The sequence below is a fragment of the Coenobita brevimanus genome, chromosome 7 (genome assembly GCF_032717465.1).
Source record: "Coenobita brevimanus isolate Jiangsu-jjx chromosome 7, ASM3271746v2, whole genome shotgun sequence".
Taxonomy (NCBI): domain Eukaryota; kingdom Metazoa; phylum Arthropoda; class Malacostraca; order Decapoda; family Coenobitidae; genus Coenobita; species Coenobita brevimanus.
In genome coordinates this window covers 626,091-638,436 of record NC_136960.1, presented here as the reverse complement: position 1 = coordinate 638,436, position 12,346 = coordinate 626,091, and the positions used below count along the sequence as shown (strand labels likewise).

At 41.8% G+C, this 12,346-nt stretch overlaps 1 protein-coding gene across 1 annotated transcript in view; it reads right to left on the bottom strand.

The window, feature by feature from the left end:
- The window catches only part of LOC145404677 (alkaline phosphatase-like), a 51,204-nt gene that overhangs the window by 21,087 nt on the left and 17,771 nt on the right, over positions 1-12,346 (bottom strand). The window contains exon 2 of the mRNA XM_080276222.1: positions 1,083-1,221. Coding sequence (XP_080132348.1) covers positions 1,083-1,221 — 139 coding nt within the window. The remainder of the gene's footprint in view (positions 1-1,082; positions 1,222-12,346) is intronic.

Sequence of the window (12,346 nt, the reverse complement as noted above, 5' to 3'; positions counted from 1 at the left end):
CAGCTCAAGGCGACTGATACGGATAATGATGAGATACGGATAACGCACGTATGGATATTAGGAAGTTTACTGAATTCAGTGTCTTAAAGAGGATGACCAGTGCTATCATATATTTGGGAATCCCTGATATGCAGTGATTGTCTTTGAACATTTTGGTCAAGTAAGAGTTATACTAGCTGTCAAAATCTTCACAATCTATCTCGAATCACCTTTTCTCTGTGACTGGTATACCTAGAGGAGTGCCAAGGCTGACACCAGACGATTTTATTCCGTCGAGAGAGGTCCTAGCAGTCAAAATGTTAACTCCTACAGTCCGATGACGAACTGTATTTGTACTTTATTCTTACAAATTCCAGACGGTTTTATTCAGCTTAGCAGACGACTTTCTAAACAGAGCATGCAGATGTAACCTTCAACCCCCTCACTACTAGACACAGTTCGCAAGTTAGATCAAATCGCTTGACTGAAGCGCTTAAGACGCCTTCATCACAAAACTTTTTTCTAACAAACATGTAATCGCCCGACTAAACCCTTTCCGTCTGGACATTCTTTTTCCCCTTGATGCTGCCTTTTTTTTTGAGGGGGAGGGGGGAAAGGTGGATGGACTCCTGTAGTTGCCTGCCACAGACATCACCTGGGTTGGCTAAATATAGACGAGGGTTACGAGGACTCGGTCTATGGGAGATGTAACACTACCACCAGACTGTTCCCCGCTTCTACACTTATTTAATTTTGTCTTCAGTCACTTTCCCTAAAGTTTACAACAGATGCTTGTGCTAAGCCTCTTCGATCCTATGATATACCTTCTGTTCCATTCTTACTTCCAGGAGATTTTATTCAGCTTAGGACACTCTCTTTGGAGTAGAGATGTTACATATAGCATTCATCGGCCTCTTCATTGCAAGATATCATCCCTCTACTAAAGGAAATCGTCTGATGGTAGCAAGAATATAGTGGATAACACGTCATGGGACTGAATGGATTAAAAAGGTTAAAGAACCTGTACCATCCTGATGTCCCTTGTAATTCAGCTTCAAGGACAGAGAGAGAGAGAGAGAGAGAGAGAGAGACTTCCTACTAACCTTCAACAGTTGTCTTCTTAAACCTCTTTGCAGTGTAGTGACGAGAGGGTGCTGAGCTGGAGGGGGTTGGGTGTAGCGTGAAAAGGGTCACCACTGCCAACACCACGCCAAGTTGTAGTCTCATCTTGTCTGCCGCTATCTGTAGGAGGAAAGAAAGAGAGGTTAATTACAGTGCATACACACATACATACACTCAGACACACTACCAATATCACAACAGTCAGGAATCTCATCAGGGTGTACACTGTCTGATAGGAAGAGGTTAGAGACGTACACAAAGATTCACCTCACCCGCCGACACGTGACTCTGAGACAAGTGATACTGAAGAGGGAGCCAGTTCTCACCTACATGGAAACAGTGTGTGAGGAGGAGAGGCGTCGGGGTGGGGTGGGTGGAGGTGGGTTTGGGACGCTGATGTCACAATATCATAATGCTTCTGACGTGCGGTCATGGTGCAAAATTTATAAAGATTTTAAGTAGTCTCATGTAAACGTCATCCACATGTGAACATTTGCTGAAAGTATAAAGATAAGACTCGTCATCATATTCAAGGGTGTTGTGGGTATTACAGAACATGTTATTTCAGCTTGTGTGTGTATAGTTTTATTAATGACATGTTATAGAGGGATTTCTAAATTGATAATAAAATCAGTTTTAGTATATATCTGTAGTATATATATCAGTGGTATTAGATACAATTTCCATTGGTCATCATTTTTGAAATGAGGATCAAGAAGATTATATTTAGACGGTAAAGCTGTGTTATATTATTACATGGGACCAAGAGGACATAAGATGATTAAACAAATTCAACAGAACTCCCCTCAACCCCTCTCCTCCTCAATCACCTTTACCATGTAGGTGAGAATATGGCACGTGCTTCACTATCACTTGTCTTAGATTCACGTGTCAGTGGTTGTACCAGGTGAATCTTTCCCCGAGTGTACAATATCTATACACATATATCCTACAGGGTGCGCCCGAAAAATGTTAGGAACTTATGATTATTTTTGGCTGACTTTGAGTAATCCAGTCTAATTCTGGCCGCGTGTGTGTGTGTGTGTGTGTGTGTGTGTGTGTGTGTGTGTGTGTGTGTGTGTGTGTGTGTGTGTGTGTGTGTGTGTGTGTGTGTGTGTGTGTGTGTAAGTAGACGTAGCCGAGGGGTGTAATTATACAGAGAAGGTTATCTGGCCACCAATCTCGACAGCGTAGTTTTAGGTACTTGTAGTGAGATGGGGCACTTGATTATGGATCGTTAAGCTCAGCCAGAACTAAGTAGTGAGACGTAGTGTCAACGAGGTGAGTTACAGCATTCTCGGGTTACAAGGTTTATTGCACAAAGTTATAAAAGAGATGAGCTACAGTTTAGTAGAGCGTGATACTAACACTGGACCTTCTCATCAGCCTTCTCTCCCTTTTCTCTCTCTAACCCCCTTCTGATCTGAAGGGAATCTCTCCGACATTATATAGAGCGTGGGGAGGATGTGTATGGTAAATTTCCCATCACGTGGACTAACTGGCTCGGGCTGGTTACTCCACGTGTTTGGATACGTCATGATACTCTTGTTCGTCTGGCCTACGAGGAAGTTTAAGATACATCGTATGGCTAAGAAATTGTGATGGTCTGCGACAACAAGGGTTGTGGATATACAATGTGTGAATTGACATTCCTGGTTCGTCTAGGCAAGGGGATGTGTTCTTTAACTCTTCCTGGAGGACTCAGACATAACAACCTGTTCTACATATTGTTACCTATAGCTATATACAGTAGTTACATATAGTATTGTGTTATATTATGCCTACATATGTATGTGTGTGTGTGTGTGTGTGTGTGTGTGTGTGTGTGTGTGTGTGTGTGTGTGTGTGTGTGTGTGTGTGTGTGTGTGTGTGTGTGTGTGTGTGTGTGTGTGTGTGTGTGTGTGTGTGTGTGTGCTATGTAAACTATAATTATTGAAGAGATATAACTAAGATACAAAATCATAATAAAATGCTAAATACCAACAAAGGGAAGAGTTATTATCACGATCACTGAAGCTTCCCTACCGACTGAGGTGATGAAAGGTATTATAATTTATATATATTTTAAGTGATTGTAATAATTGTTAGAGCGTCCCAGTTGGAGTGACGTCCATAGGTTCGATCCCCAAGAGGTATTGTAACTAGAAATTATTTGTTCATGCAGTGCCACCAGGTACAATAGGCTGGTCATTTAATCCTAAATGCGCTGGACTACGATAATCTGGCCTTGGACTAATGTACCAGAAGGGGGCAAAATGTGACTGACTATTACCGATAACAGTAAGAAGCACAAGATAAGATAGGCTAATGAGAAGGAATTATCCTCTTCGACGTTTGAGGAGGATGAGGAAGAAGTATGGAAAGAAGGAAGCAATGCTGACAGAGGACTGCCGATGAACTTTTGCATATAATAGTACTATTGGAACGGGCTGGGGATACAGCAGGTTAAAAAATTATAATTGTGAAACCGGTCATGTAAGTCTCCTAACAAGATTCTTGGACAAAGTTGGTTCCCCATTACCCGTGTTCGTTGAGAAGTACAGTTGGGAACCTGGATATAAAATAGACAGTTGCTTGTGGTGTTCTTCGGGAATATTGGGACTTGGCAAATACCTGTAATTACTGATTGCTTTCATCAGTCTCGTATTATCGATAGGCATTTCTCTTGATGCTTCATCTACATTATTGCTAACCTGGCTGGGAATCGATTGGGTCAGGCTACGTGCGAAAGGACTGTAAAAACAGATGATGTCTTATTTCGCTCCCATTCCTCCAGACTGTTTTATTCTAGAAGACTGAGACTTAGTAGAAATTGACTGGTGTAGTGGCCCTCGTGCAGCTGACAGGTAATACTCCTCAGCCGCCTTCATGCTTTTATACGTTTGGAGTGTGGAACTACAGACGCGAGATATCAACCCTTACTGCCGGTTTTAATTTTGCTGGTTGGTTTGACAAGATCTCATTCACCCCTTCAGCCAGAGGATGTACTTTGTTATCTTCTTGCTATCTCCAGACTATTTTATTGAACTTATTAATGATCTGTAGCTATGATGGTGTTTATCAGCGCTATGTCTGTCCCTACAGTACGAAAAGTCTCTCCTGATCTGAAGGTAATAGTCCAGAAATGGAAGAAATACGCTAAGAAATGGATAATCGGATTCAAGGACTTTATTTAGTTCTGAAGCGTGAGTTGCATCCATCCAACCTGCTTGAAATTTAATGTTCAATTTAGCAGGATATCGTAAGGTTTACAACAATAGTTCGACCTGATGAAGCGAGATTTCCAACTTTTCAGCCGACTTCGATATTACTCACTAGTTTGGTAAGAGATCACTACGAGAGTGTACAATCATCCACAAAAGTTTGTTCTCCCCGCTGTGTCCACACGTGCTTCAATGGGATGTAGTGTGCAAAGGTTCATATAATACCCCACAGATGGATGATGATATACACCTCAGCCCACTACGTCACATTCAGTCATCTATGAATCCGGTAATGAAAGAGAGGCAGGAGAGGTGGATGGACTCCTGTAGTTGCCTGCCACAGGCGTCACCTGGGTTGGCTAAATATAGACGAGGGTTACGAGGACTCGGTCTATGGGAGATGTAACACTGCCACCAGACTGTTCCCCGCTTCTACACTTAAGAGGCGGCTAACTGTACATCACAGTTCTCTTAAAAGTCGAAAGATTTTAATTACTCGTTTGCAATTTCTCCTTGATATTTGATGACATTTAAGAAAAAATAATAATTAGGTAGTACGAGGACTAGTAGTAGTAGTAATAGTTTTTGTTGCTGCTGCTGTTGTTTTAGTAATAGTAGTAGTAGTAGTGGTAATAGTATACAGTATGTAGCAGCAGTAAGCTACCTGCAGCAGTAGTAACAACAGTAGCCGGAATAATAATAGTACGGTAGTACAAAGGGAAAACTGGTATTACGTATAATTAGTAGATTTTGTGTTATGTGTAACTTATTCGTACACTTGCAGTTCACTCAGCGTTGTAGCACTGGAAGAAGTGACGTTACCGGTATATATATTTACATCACGTATCTTGTGAACCCTCTCATGATCGTTACTACTTTAATATTCTTTCCCAGGTAGCGGCAGACAATTTTATTCAGCTTTGTGAGTCGTAGGAGCCCTAGTGCCAATATTTTCACTATTAACTAAGTCGGTTGTGTCATCTGACGGTAACAAGCACGATGCAGGTACGTGATAAGTGAACTCGCTTAATATGGCATGACGATGGGTTTATGGGAGAACACTGAACCTAATGACAACAAATCAACGCCTTCAACCCGAGGCCGCCATAGCTGCTGCCATTCTCGCCACCATCAGACTGTTTTATTCAGATGAACAGACATTTTTCAGTTGCATGGGTTAAGTGTGGCCTTCGCTTAACTCTTCTACCTCTCTGTAGCTCTCCAGCTGAGTAGAATCGTCTGCAGGTAGCAAGAATAATGTAAGAAAAAAGAAAAGGTCGATGCCGGACAGAAGAGCTTAGGCTGAATGACATGGAATGGGAGAAGCAAAAATATAAATTAAAGCCGTTACACATACAAAGGGGTTTAAATCAAATCATCCCCCTCCCCCCCATACATCAGGATTCGAACCTGTGATATCAGCGTCACCATTATAGCTTACCATCATGACATTACCATACTTCTCCTGCTTTATTGCTTTCGTATTCTTTTTTCTCGGTGGTAATTATGCAGTTTATGAGGAGAGGCGGTTAGGGCCATGTTGATGATGTGATGAAGGTAACGATGGTGATGATAATGATGATGAGGAGCATTGTAGGTAAGAAGTAGACTTGTTATGTCTAGAAATCTGGCCAATGATATCAATACTATTCATTTCAAAATCATTTACATTAACCCGTTCATAGTCATTTCAAATTACGGGTGCATGTTTTCTTTGGGTGAACATGAGACTGTTTATTCACATGGTGGCAGGTCATTGGAGCCTGGGAGTGTTAATTCTATGAAGAAGATGACATAGTTTAAATGCTTATTCTTGCTACTTCCACACGATTTTATTCAATTTAGGTGGTGGCGCTTACCATCCACTCACTCAATATAGTGCCACTATCGGGTGTCTGCCTTTTCCTCTCGTCCTTCCTTCTTTCCTTTCTTCCTCTTCTGTCTTTCTTTCCTTTATCTTTCCTCTTCCTTCTGTCTGCGGGTGACTACGCTGAGTGACAAACCAAATGATTTCCTGTACACCAGAAAACCATTTACTACGCTGGTTGGTAACTATAAAATAAATTACGGCACCTGGTGGTTTAGTGGGTAATTAAGGCACCCCAATCGGATTAAGCCTGGGCAGGTTATATCCAAGGAATGGTTGGGGTTTATTGCTCGCTTAATGCTACTCAGGGATGAGTGAGGCTGGTCACTCTCACCTTAAATGTCAGGACCAACTTGTTTAGCCCCGGGCTCCTACGCTCCTCATGGGGCAACACAGGATTAGATGATGAGTGTATGTGTGAGAAAAGATATTTTCTTACTGAGGGCTATGTCTGCCCCGTCCGGTCTGAAATCTCTCCGAAGCTTAACAGAATCGCCCGATGGTAGCAAAAACAAACTAATAGCACTTTGCGTCATCTAATTTAAGGGGTTGATTTTTTAACTCTGGGCATCGAATCACTAAAATTATCGCCAAAGTGATTAGATTCAACACGTAAAAGTTGTGTTAATGACCTACACAGAGGAGTTTTGTTACCTGCGGGAAAAGTTGAGTTTAGGAGGAGGAACAAAGGCTAGTGCCATCGCTAGAATGAGATGTGGATAAAAGAAGTTTAGGGAATCATTGCCTCTCCTGACCATGAAGGAGCTCTTCTTTCGTGCAAAGGGTACTCAACGAAAATTCACGAGGAATGTTACGCTGTACGGCAACGAGATTTGATCAGTGAAGAAGAGGCTACAAGCAGAGTGGAAAGTACAGAAAAGAGAATGCTGAGACTGATGTGTAGGGCATCACTGAGTGGCAGATCTGAAAACAGTGTACCGCAAGAGATATTCGGCTTGAGAGATATTGTAGATGTAATGCGAAATGCAAGATTTAGGTGGTTTGGACATGTTGAGAGGGTGGGGAGAATCACAGGTATGAAAGCGATGGGGACAGTGCTTACAGACAGACCGAGGAAGAAGTGGGATGACATCCAGTGTGGATATCAGGGATAGGGATCTGAGTAAGGGAATGACTCACGATTGTGACACATGGAGAGCTGCCATTAAACGAAAAGATCTTCACATACCAGCATGGCCACTGATCTCTAAGCGGAAACGTAACGGGTCATAATTTTTACTCACATAGGAGACTTCGCATCATCTTCAGCAGAGAGTCTCTTTTCTGATAAAGGCACAAGTGATGTAATTCGCAAAGGTGCCTAGTAAGTTTTGCTACTGCGTGGTGTGGTATATAAACTTTATAGACAGGAAACGTGTTCAAAAAGCGATTATACCAAAAGTTACATTTCATTTTAAATGGATCTTGATTTTGGCTTTCTTATGTTCAACTTTCTCTAGAATGAACAAGTTTTGCCCTGTGTGATACCAAACTCCTTAATCCCGGAGGCGATGGCCATGATCAAATAGCCCCCACGTCACCTCATCCTCAGCCATCAGGCAACCCTCACTACCAAATTATTTTCATTCGTATACCTCTACAACCCATTCCTCCATCTCATCTTCTGTCTCCCTCCCTCCACCTCACTCATATACATTCTCGTACTCAGTCTCACTTTCCATTCGCTCCACGTGATTAAACCATCTCAGGGTAATTCTTACATTTTCCATCACATCCATATCAACACCAAAACGTTCCCTCAGCACTCTTTATTGCTGGCATTGGAAAAAAAAAAATCTTAATTATTATGTTGCGTTGAAGGAGACTGTATCCTAGCAATCAGCGAGGGGGTAGTGAAGATGAGAGTAAAGACAAAAACAGTTGATCTTATGCACAGCCTAAGCTTAAAAGCATTTGATTCTGAAGTATGTGGCGGCCGTATAAATGAAGATACAGTAAACATATCTATTCTTACGCACACATTATCATCCGGAATGTTTGGTTAGGAAGTGTGGCAACCGTACGCGTGAAAGTAAAAGACTAAACAAGCAGTATTTTTGAGGACTTACAGACGCAAGAAGGTTTGTGAATGTCCACAGCCATACCACACATGTTCAGCGAGTGTTTGGCCAGGGGTAGAAAAAGTGGTTCCCTCGTAGCCAGCTCGTGATCAGCATGTGTCAGGTGGGGTTCAGAGAGAGAGAGAGAGAGAGAGAGAGAGAGAGAGAGAGAGAGAGACTGTTTTTAAATTGTTTGTTTGTGTGTGTGTGTGTGTGTGTGTGTGTGTGTGTGTGTGTGTGTGTGTGTGTGTGTGTGTGTGTGTGTGTGTGTGTGTGTGTGTGTGTGTGTGTGTGTGTGTGTGCATTAGGTGTGGTTCAGGTATGTGTGTGTGTGTGTGTGTGTGTGTGTGTGTGTGTGTGTGTGTGTGTGTGTGTGTGTGTGTGTGTGTGTGTGTGTGTGTGTGTGTGTGTGTGTGCATTAGGTGTGGTTCAGGGACAGCAGCTGGACAGTCAAGGACAAATCTTTGCCTTCACTTCCACCGTGTCTGCCTCGCACTTAGAACGTACCGGCCGCCCTCCTTCCTGACGAATAATATCAAGGAGCATCATCAGTGGTCGGAGAAACATACCAAGCCTGACTGAACCAGGTATTGGAAAGCAGGGCAAAATGAGAAGCAGAAAAGGTGAAATTTAAAGTGTGTGTGTGTGTGTGTGTGTGAGAGAGAGAGAGAGAGAGAGAGAGAGAGAGAGAGAGAGAGAGAGAGAGAGAGAGAGAGAGAGAGAGAGAGAGTGTGTGTGTGTGTGTGTGTGTGTGTGTGTGTGTGTGTGTGTGTGTGTGAGAGAGAGAGAGAGAGAGAGAGAGAGAGACAGAGACAGAGAGAGACAGAGAGAGAGAGTGTGTATGTGTGTGTGTGTGTGTGTGTGTGTGTGTGATATATATATATATATATATATATATATATATATATATATATATATATATATATATATATATATATATATATATATATATATATATATATGGCCTCCACTGGTGGCCCAGTGTGAAGGGGCCGGCAACTGGTGGCGCCGTATGAATGCTCCGATTTGAAAAAACACTTTACAGCGAGTGGCAGCAACCGCCAGTGGCGGACACTAGTTGCGCGAGCGAGCCACTATCGGGAGCTGGTTGCCGGCCAGGCAACCGCAATGGCCTCGTATGAAAGGCTCCATTGAAAAGTATGGGAGGCAACTAACTGAGGCCACCGGTGGCCGCCACCGGTGGCCTCGAGTGAGAGCAGCCTAACAGTAACCACATCAAGGACGCCACGAAGTAAAAACGAACAAACAAACAAACAAATCTGTGTACTGAGTAACTCCGTCCCCCTACCCAATCCTCAGTCACGTCCCTGCATCTCTGGGTATTCCCCTACGATAAATAATCGAAAAATAAAGACTATAAGTGGTACCTTGGCCTTTACTACACCTTGCATTTTGAAACATAAGGTGTAGTATTTTGATAACATGGGACAGACTGTGATATAATATAGTCTGACGCAATAACTTCGATCCTACGGCCCGATGACGTTATTTTAGTATAGTCTTGTTGCTACAATACTTTTTTTTTTTTTTTTGCTTTGGAAAGATCCGTAGTATGTAACTCCTTCATTTAGAAAAGTGTCATCATCATAACTATCATCATCATCATCATCATAATCATCATCTTCATGACCTCTTTCCTACCTACAGTAAGTCCTCTGTATGCTGAATCTAGCAATAGTTTTTTTTCCTACTCAGAATAGCACAGATCAGCATAGTAAAGGATGTTATGAAGTCACTGATACAGCTTACCCCGTTATATTCAGTTTAGAGAAAATGTGTATCAGTGAACGGGTTACTGGAAGCTAATGTACTTCTGACCCCTCGTCGTACCCAATTCGAAAAGATTCCTCTGAGTCTAATAAAAACGTCAGGATACAGCATGATTAAAATGTAAACTAGAAAGCACTCATAGAGAGCATACCTCCGCCAGTGCCATTGCAGGATCCGGATCAGGATCCCCCCTCAAATTTAATAAATCCTTTCTTGGCCCATGGCCCACCCTTCTACAATATTTAATTGAGATTCATTGAGAACTTTTGGAGACATCGTGTGAACAAACAAAAAATTCCTGGATCCGGATGATGATCCGGATCACCACCAAAATCTAATGGATTGTTCCTTGGGCCATACCCTACCTCTCCAAATAATTTCAGCAAGATCCATTCATAACTTTTTGAGTAATCCTGCTGACAGACAAACAAGCCAACGCCGGCAAAAACATAACCTCTTTGGCGGAGGTAATAATGTCCTTGTAGTGAAGGGGTTAATAAAGGCTATATTCTGTCGCTATACGATAGATCGAAGTCTTCTCTACCGAGAAAAATATCTGAGGAAAACACGAATATAGAAGTCTCTAAATGATGTCCTCGTTGTTGTTGTTGTTGTTTTTACCTCACTGAAGTATTAACTGTAGGTTTTTGTCTCCCTTATTTAAAAGGGCACAGAAGAACAGAATTCAGAATGATACACTGACTGAGGAACAGGCTGTGTCTGAGAAATTTATCTCGTTATGGTACCAATCGGACCCAAGAACACGCTACTGTTTTTTTTTTTTTTTTTTTTGGGGGGGGGCTGTTGGTATAGCATTTGCATGCATAGTGAATGTTAATTATGATGGTCAAATATGTAAATTCAAGTTGCAACATCCGTTACTCCACCCAAGTTATAACCTAACCAGCCATCATAAACACTCACAGTATGAGTAAAGTCAAGTACGAGAGTTAGTTAAAAACTGTATATAAGTGTATATATGTACAGATAGATAGATAGATAGATAGATAGATCTATAACTATCTATCTATCTATCTAACTATCTATATTTATCTATCTATCTATCTATATATATATATGTGTGTGTGTCTGTGTGTTTTAGACGCTTTAATCCAAGTTGTCACCTCCACGTCATCCTCTCCTCCAGCAGCAGGCAACCCTTCTTCCATCCCACACCTCTCTCACTCATATACCTCTCCACACCGTCCCTCTACCTCATCTTCGGTTTCCCTGTCTCCCCTCTCATACACATACCTTTCCAAGTCAGTCTCTTACTCTCCCTTCTCTCCATATGTCCAAACCATTTCAGGGCTACTTCTAACACTTTGCACCACATCCACATCAAGATCATAATGCTTCCAAACTTCCTTATCTGTCTGTCTGTCTCCACAAGTAAGTCCATAGTCTCATTTCAGATAACTCATTTCCACACCTGTCACTCCTGAATAATTCATTTCCACGCCTGTCACTCCCTATAACTAATTTCCACGCTTCTCACTCCTGACTTGTGTCCTTCCAACTGTGACTTCTGTACACATTATTCTTTAAATTATTCTGATAGCCGAAACGAATAGAAAGAACACTAAATTTCGTATTCCATTTTTCTTTCTGCTATTGTGTGTGTGTGTGTGTGTGTGTGTGTGTGTGTGTGTATATATATATATATATATATATATATATATATATATATATATATATATATATATATATATATAGAGAGAGAGAGAGAGAGAGAGAGAGAGAGAGAGAGAGAGAGAGAGAAAAAAAAAATTGCCACTGTCTCAGGAAATCGAGTCTTATCTCTTCATAAATTAATTGTACCCATTTATTGAAATTATAAAGATGCATCAGTTTCGGTTCTACTTGATCCTTCCTCAAAATGTGTCCAAGCCGGGCCAGTGCTGCTGTAGGCTATGCCTAGGGTACGTAACTGCTGTTGCTGGGTATGATCAGACAACTGGCCAATCACGGCACCCAACAAACACATCCCATATTATCTCAACCACTTCAGACAGCTATCGCATTTTTCAACGTTTCATCAGTATTGTCTCCACACCATTTTACTCAGCTTAGGAAACTTCACACTAGACATTTTGGACAGAGCTTTCATTAACTGCTTCACTACGAGGATTCTCATAGGCATTTTCTCTCTCTCTCTCTCTCTCTCTCTCTCTCTCTCTCTCTCTCCTAAAAATGTGATTTTGTGGGGTTGCAGCTGTTCTGATTGACTAGGACCTTTTTCAGACGCAGGAGGTGCCGGAACTGTTGTCCCTTCACCATAATTAAAATCTTCTGTACGTGGGTGTCTTATCAAATTGTCAGTT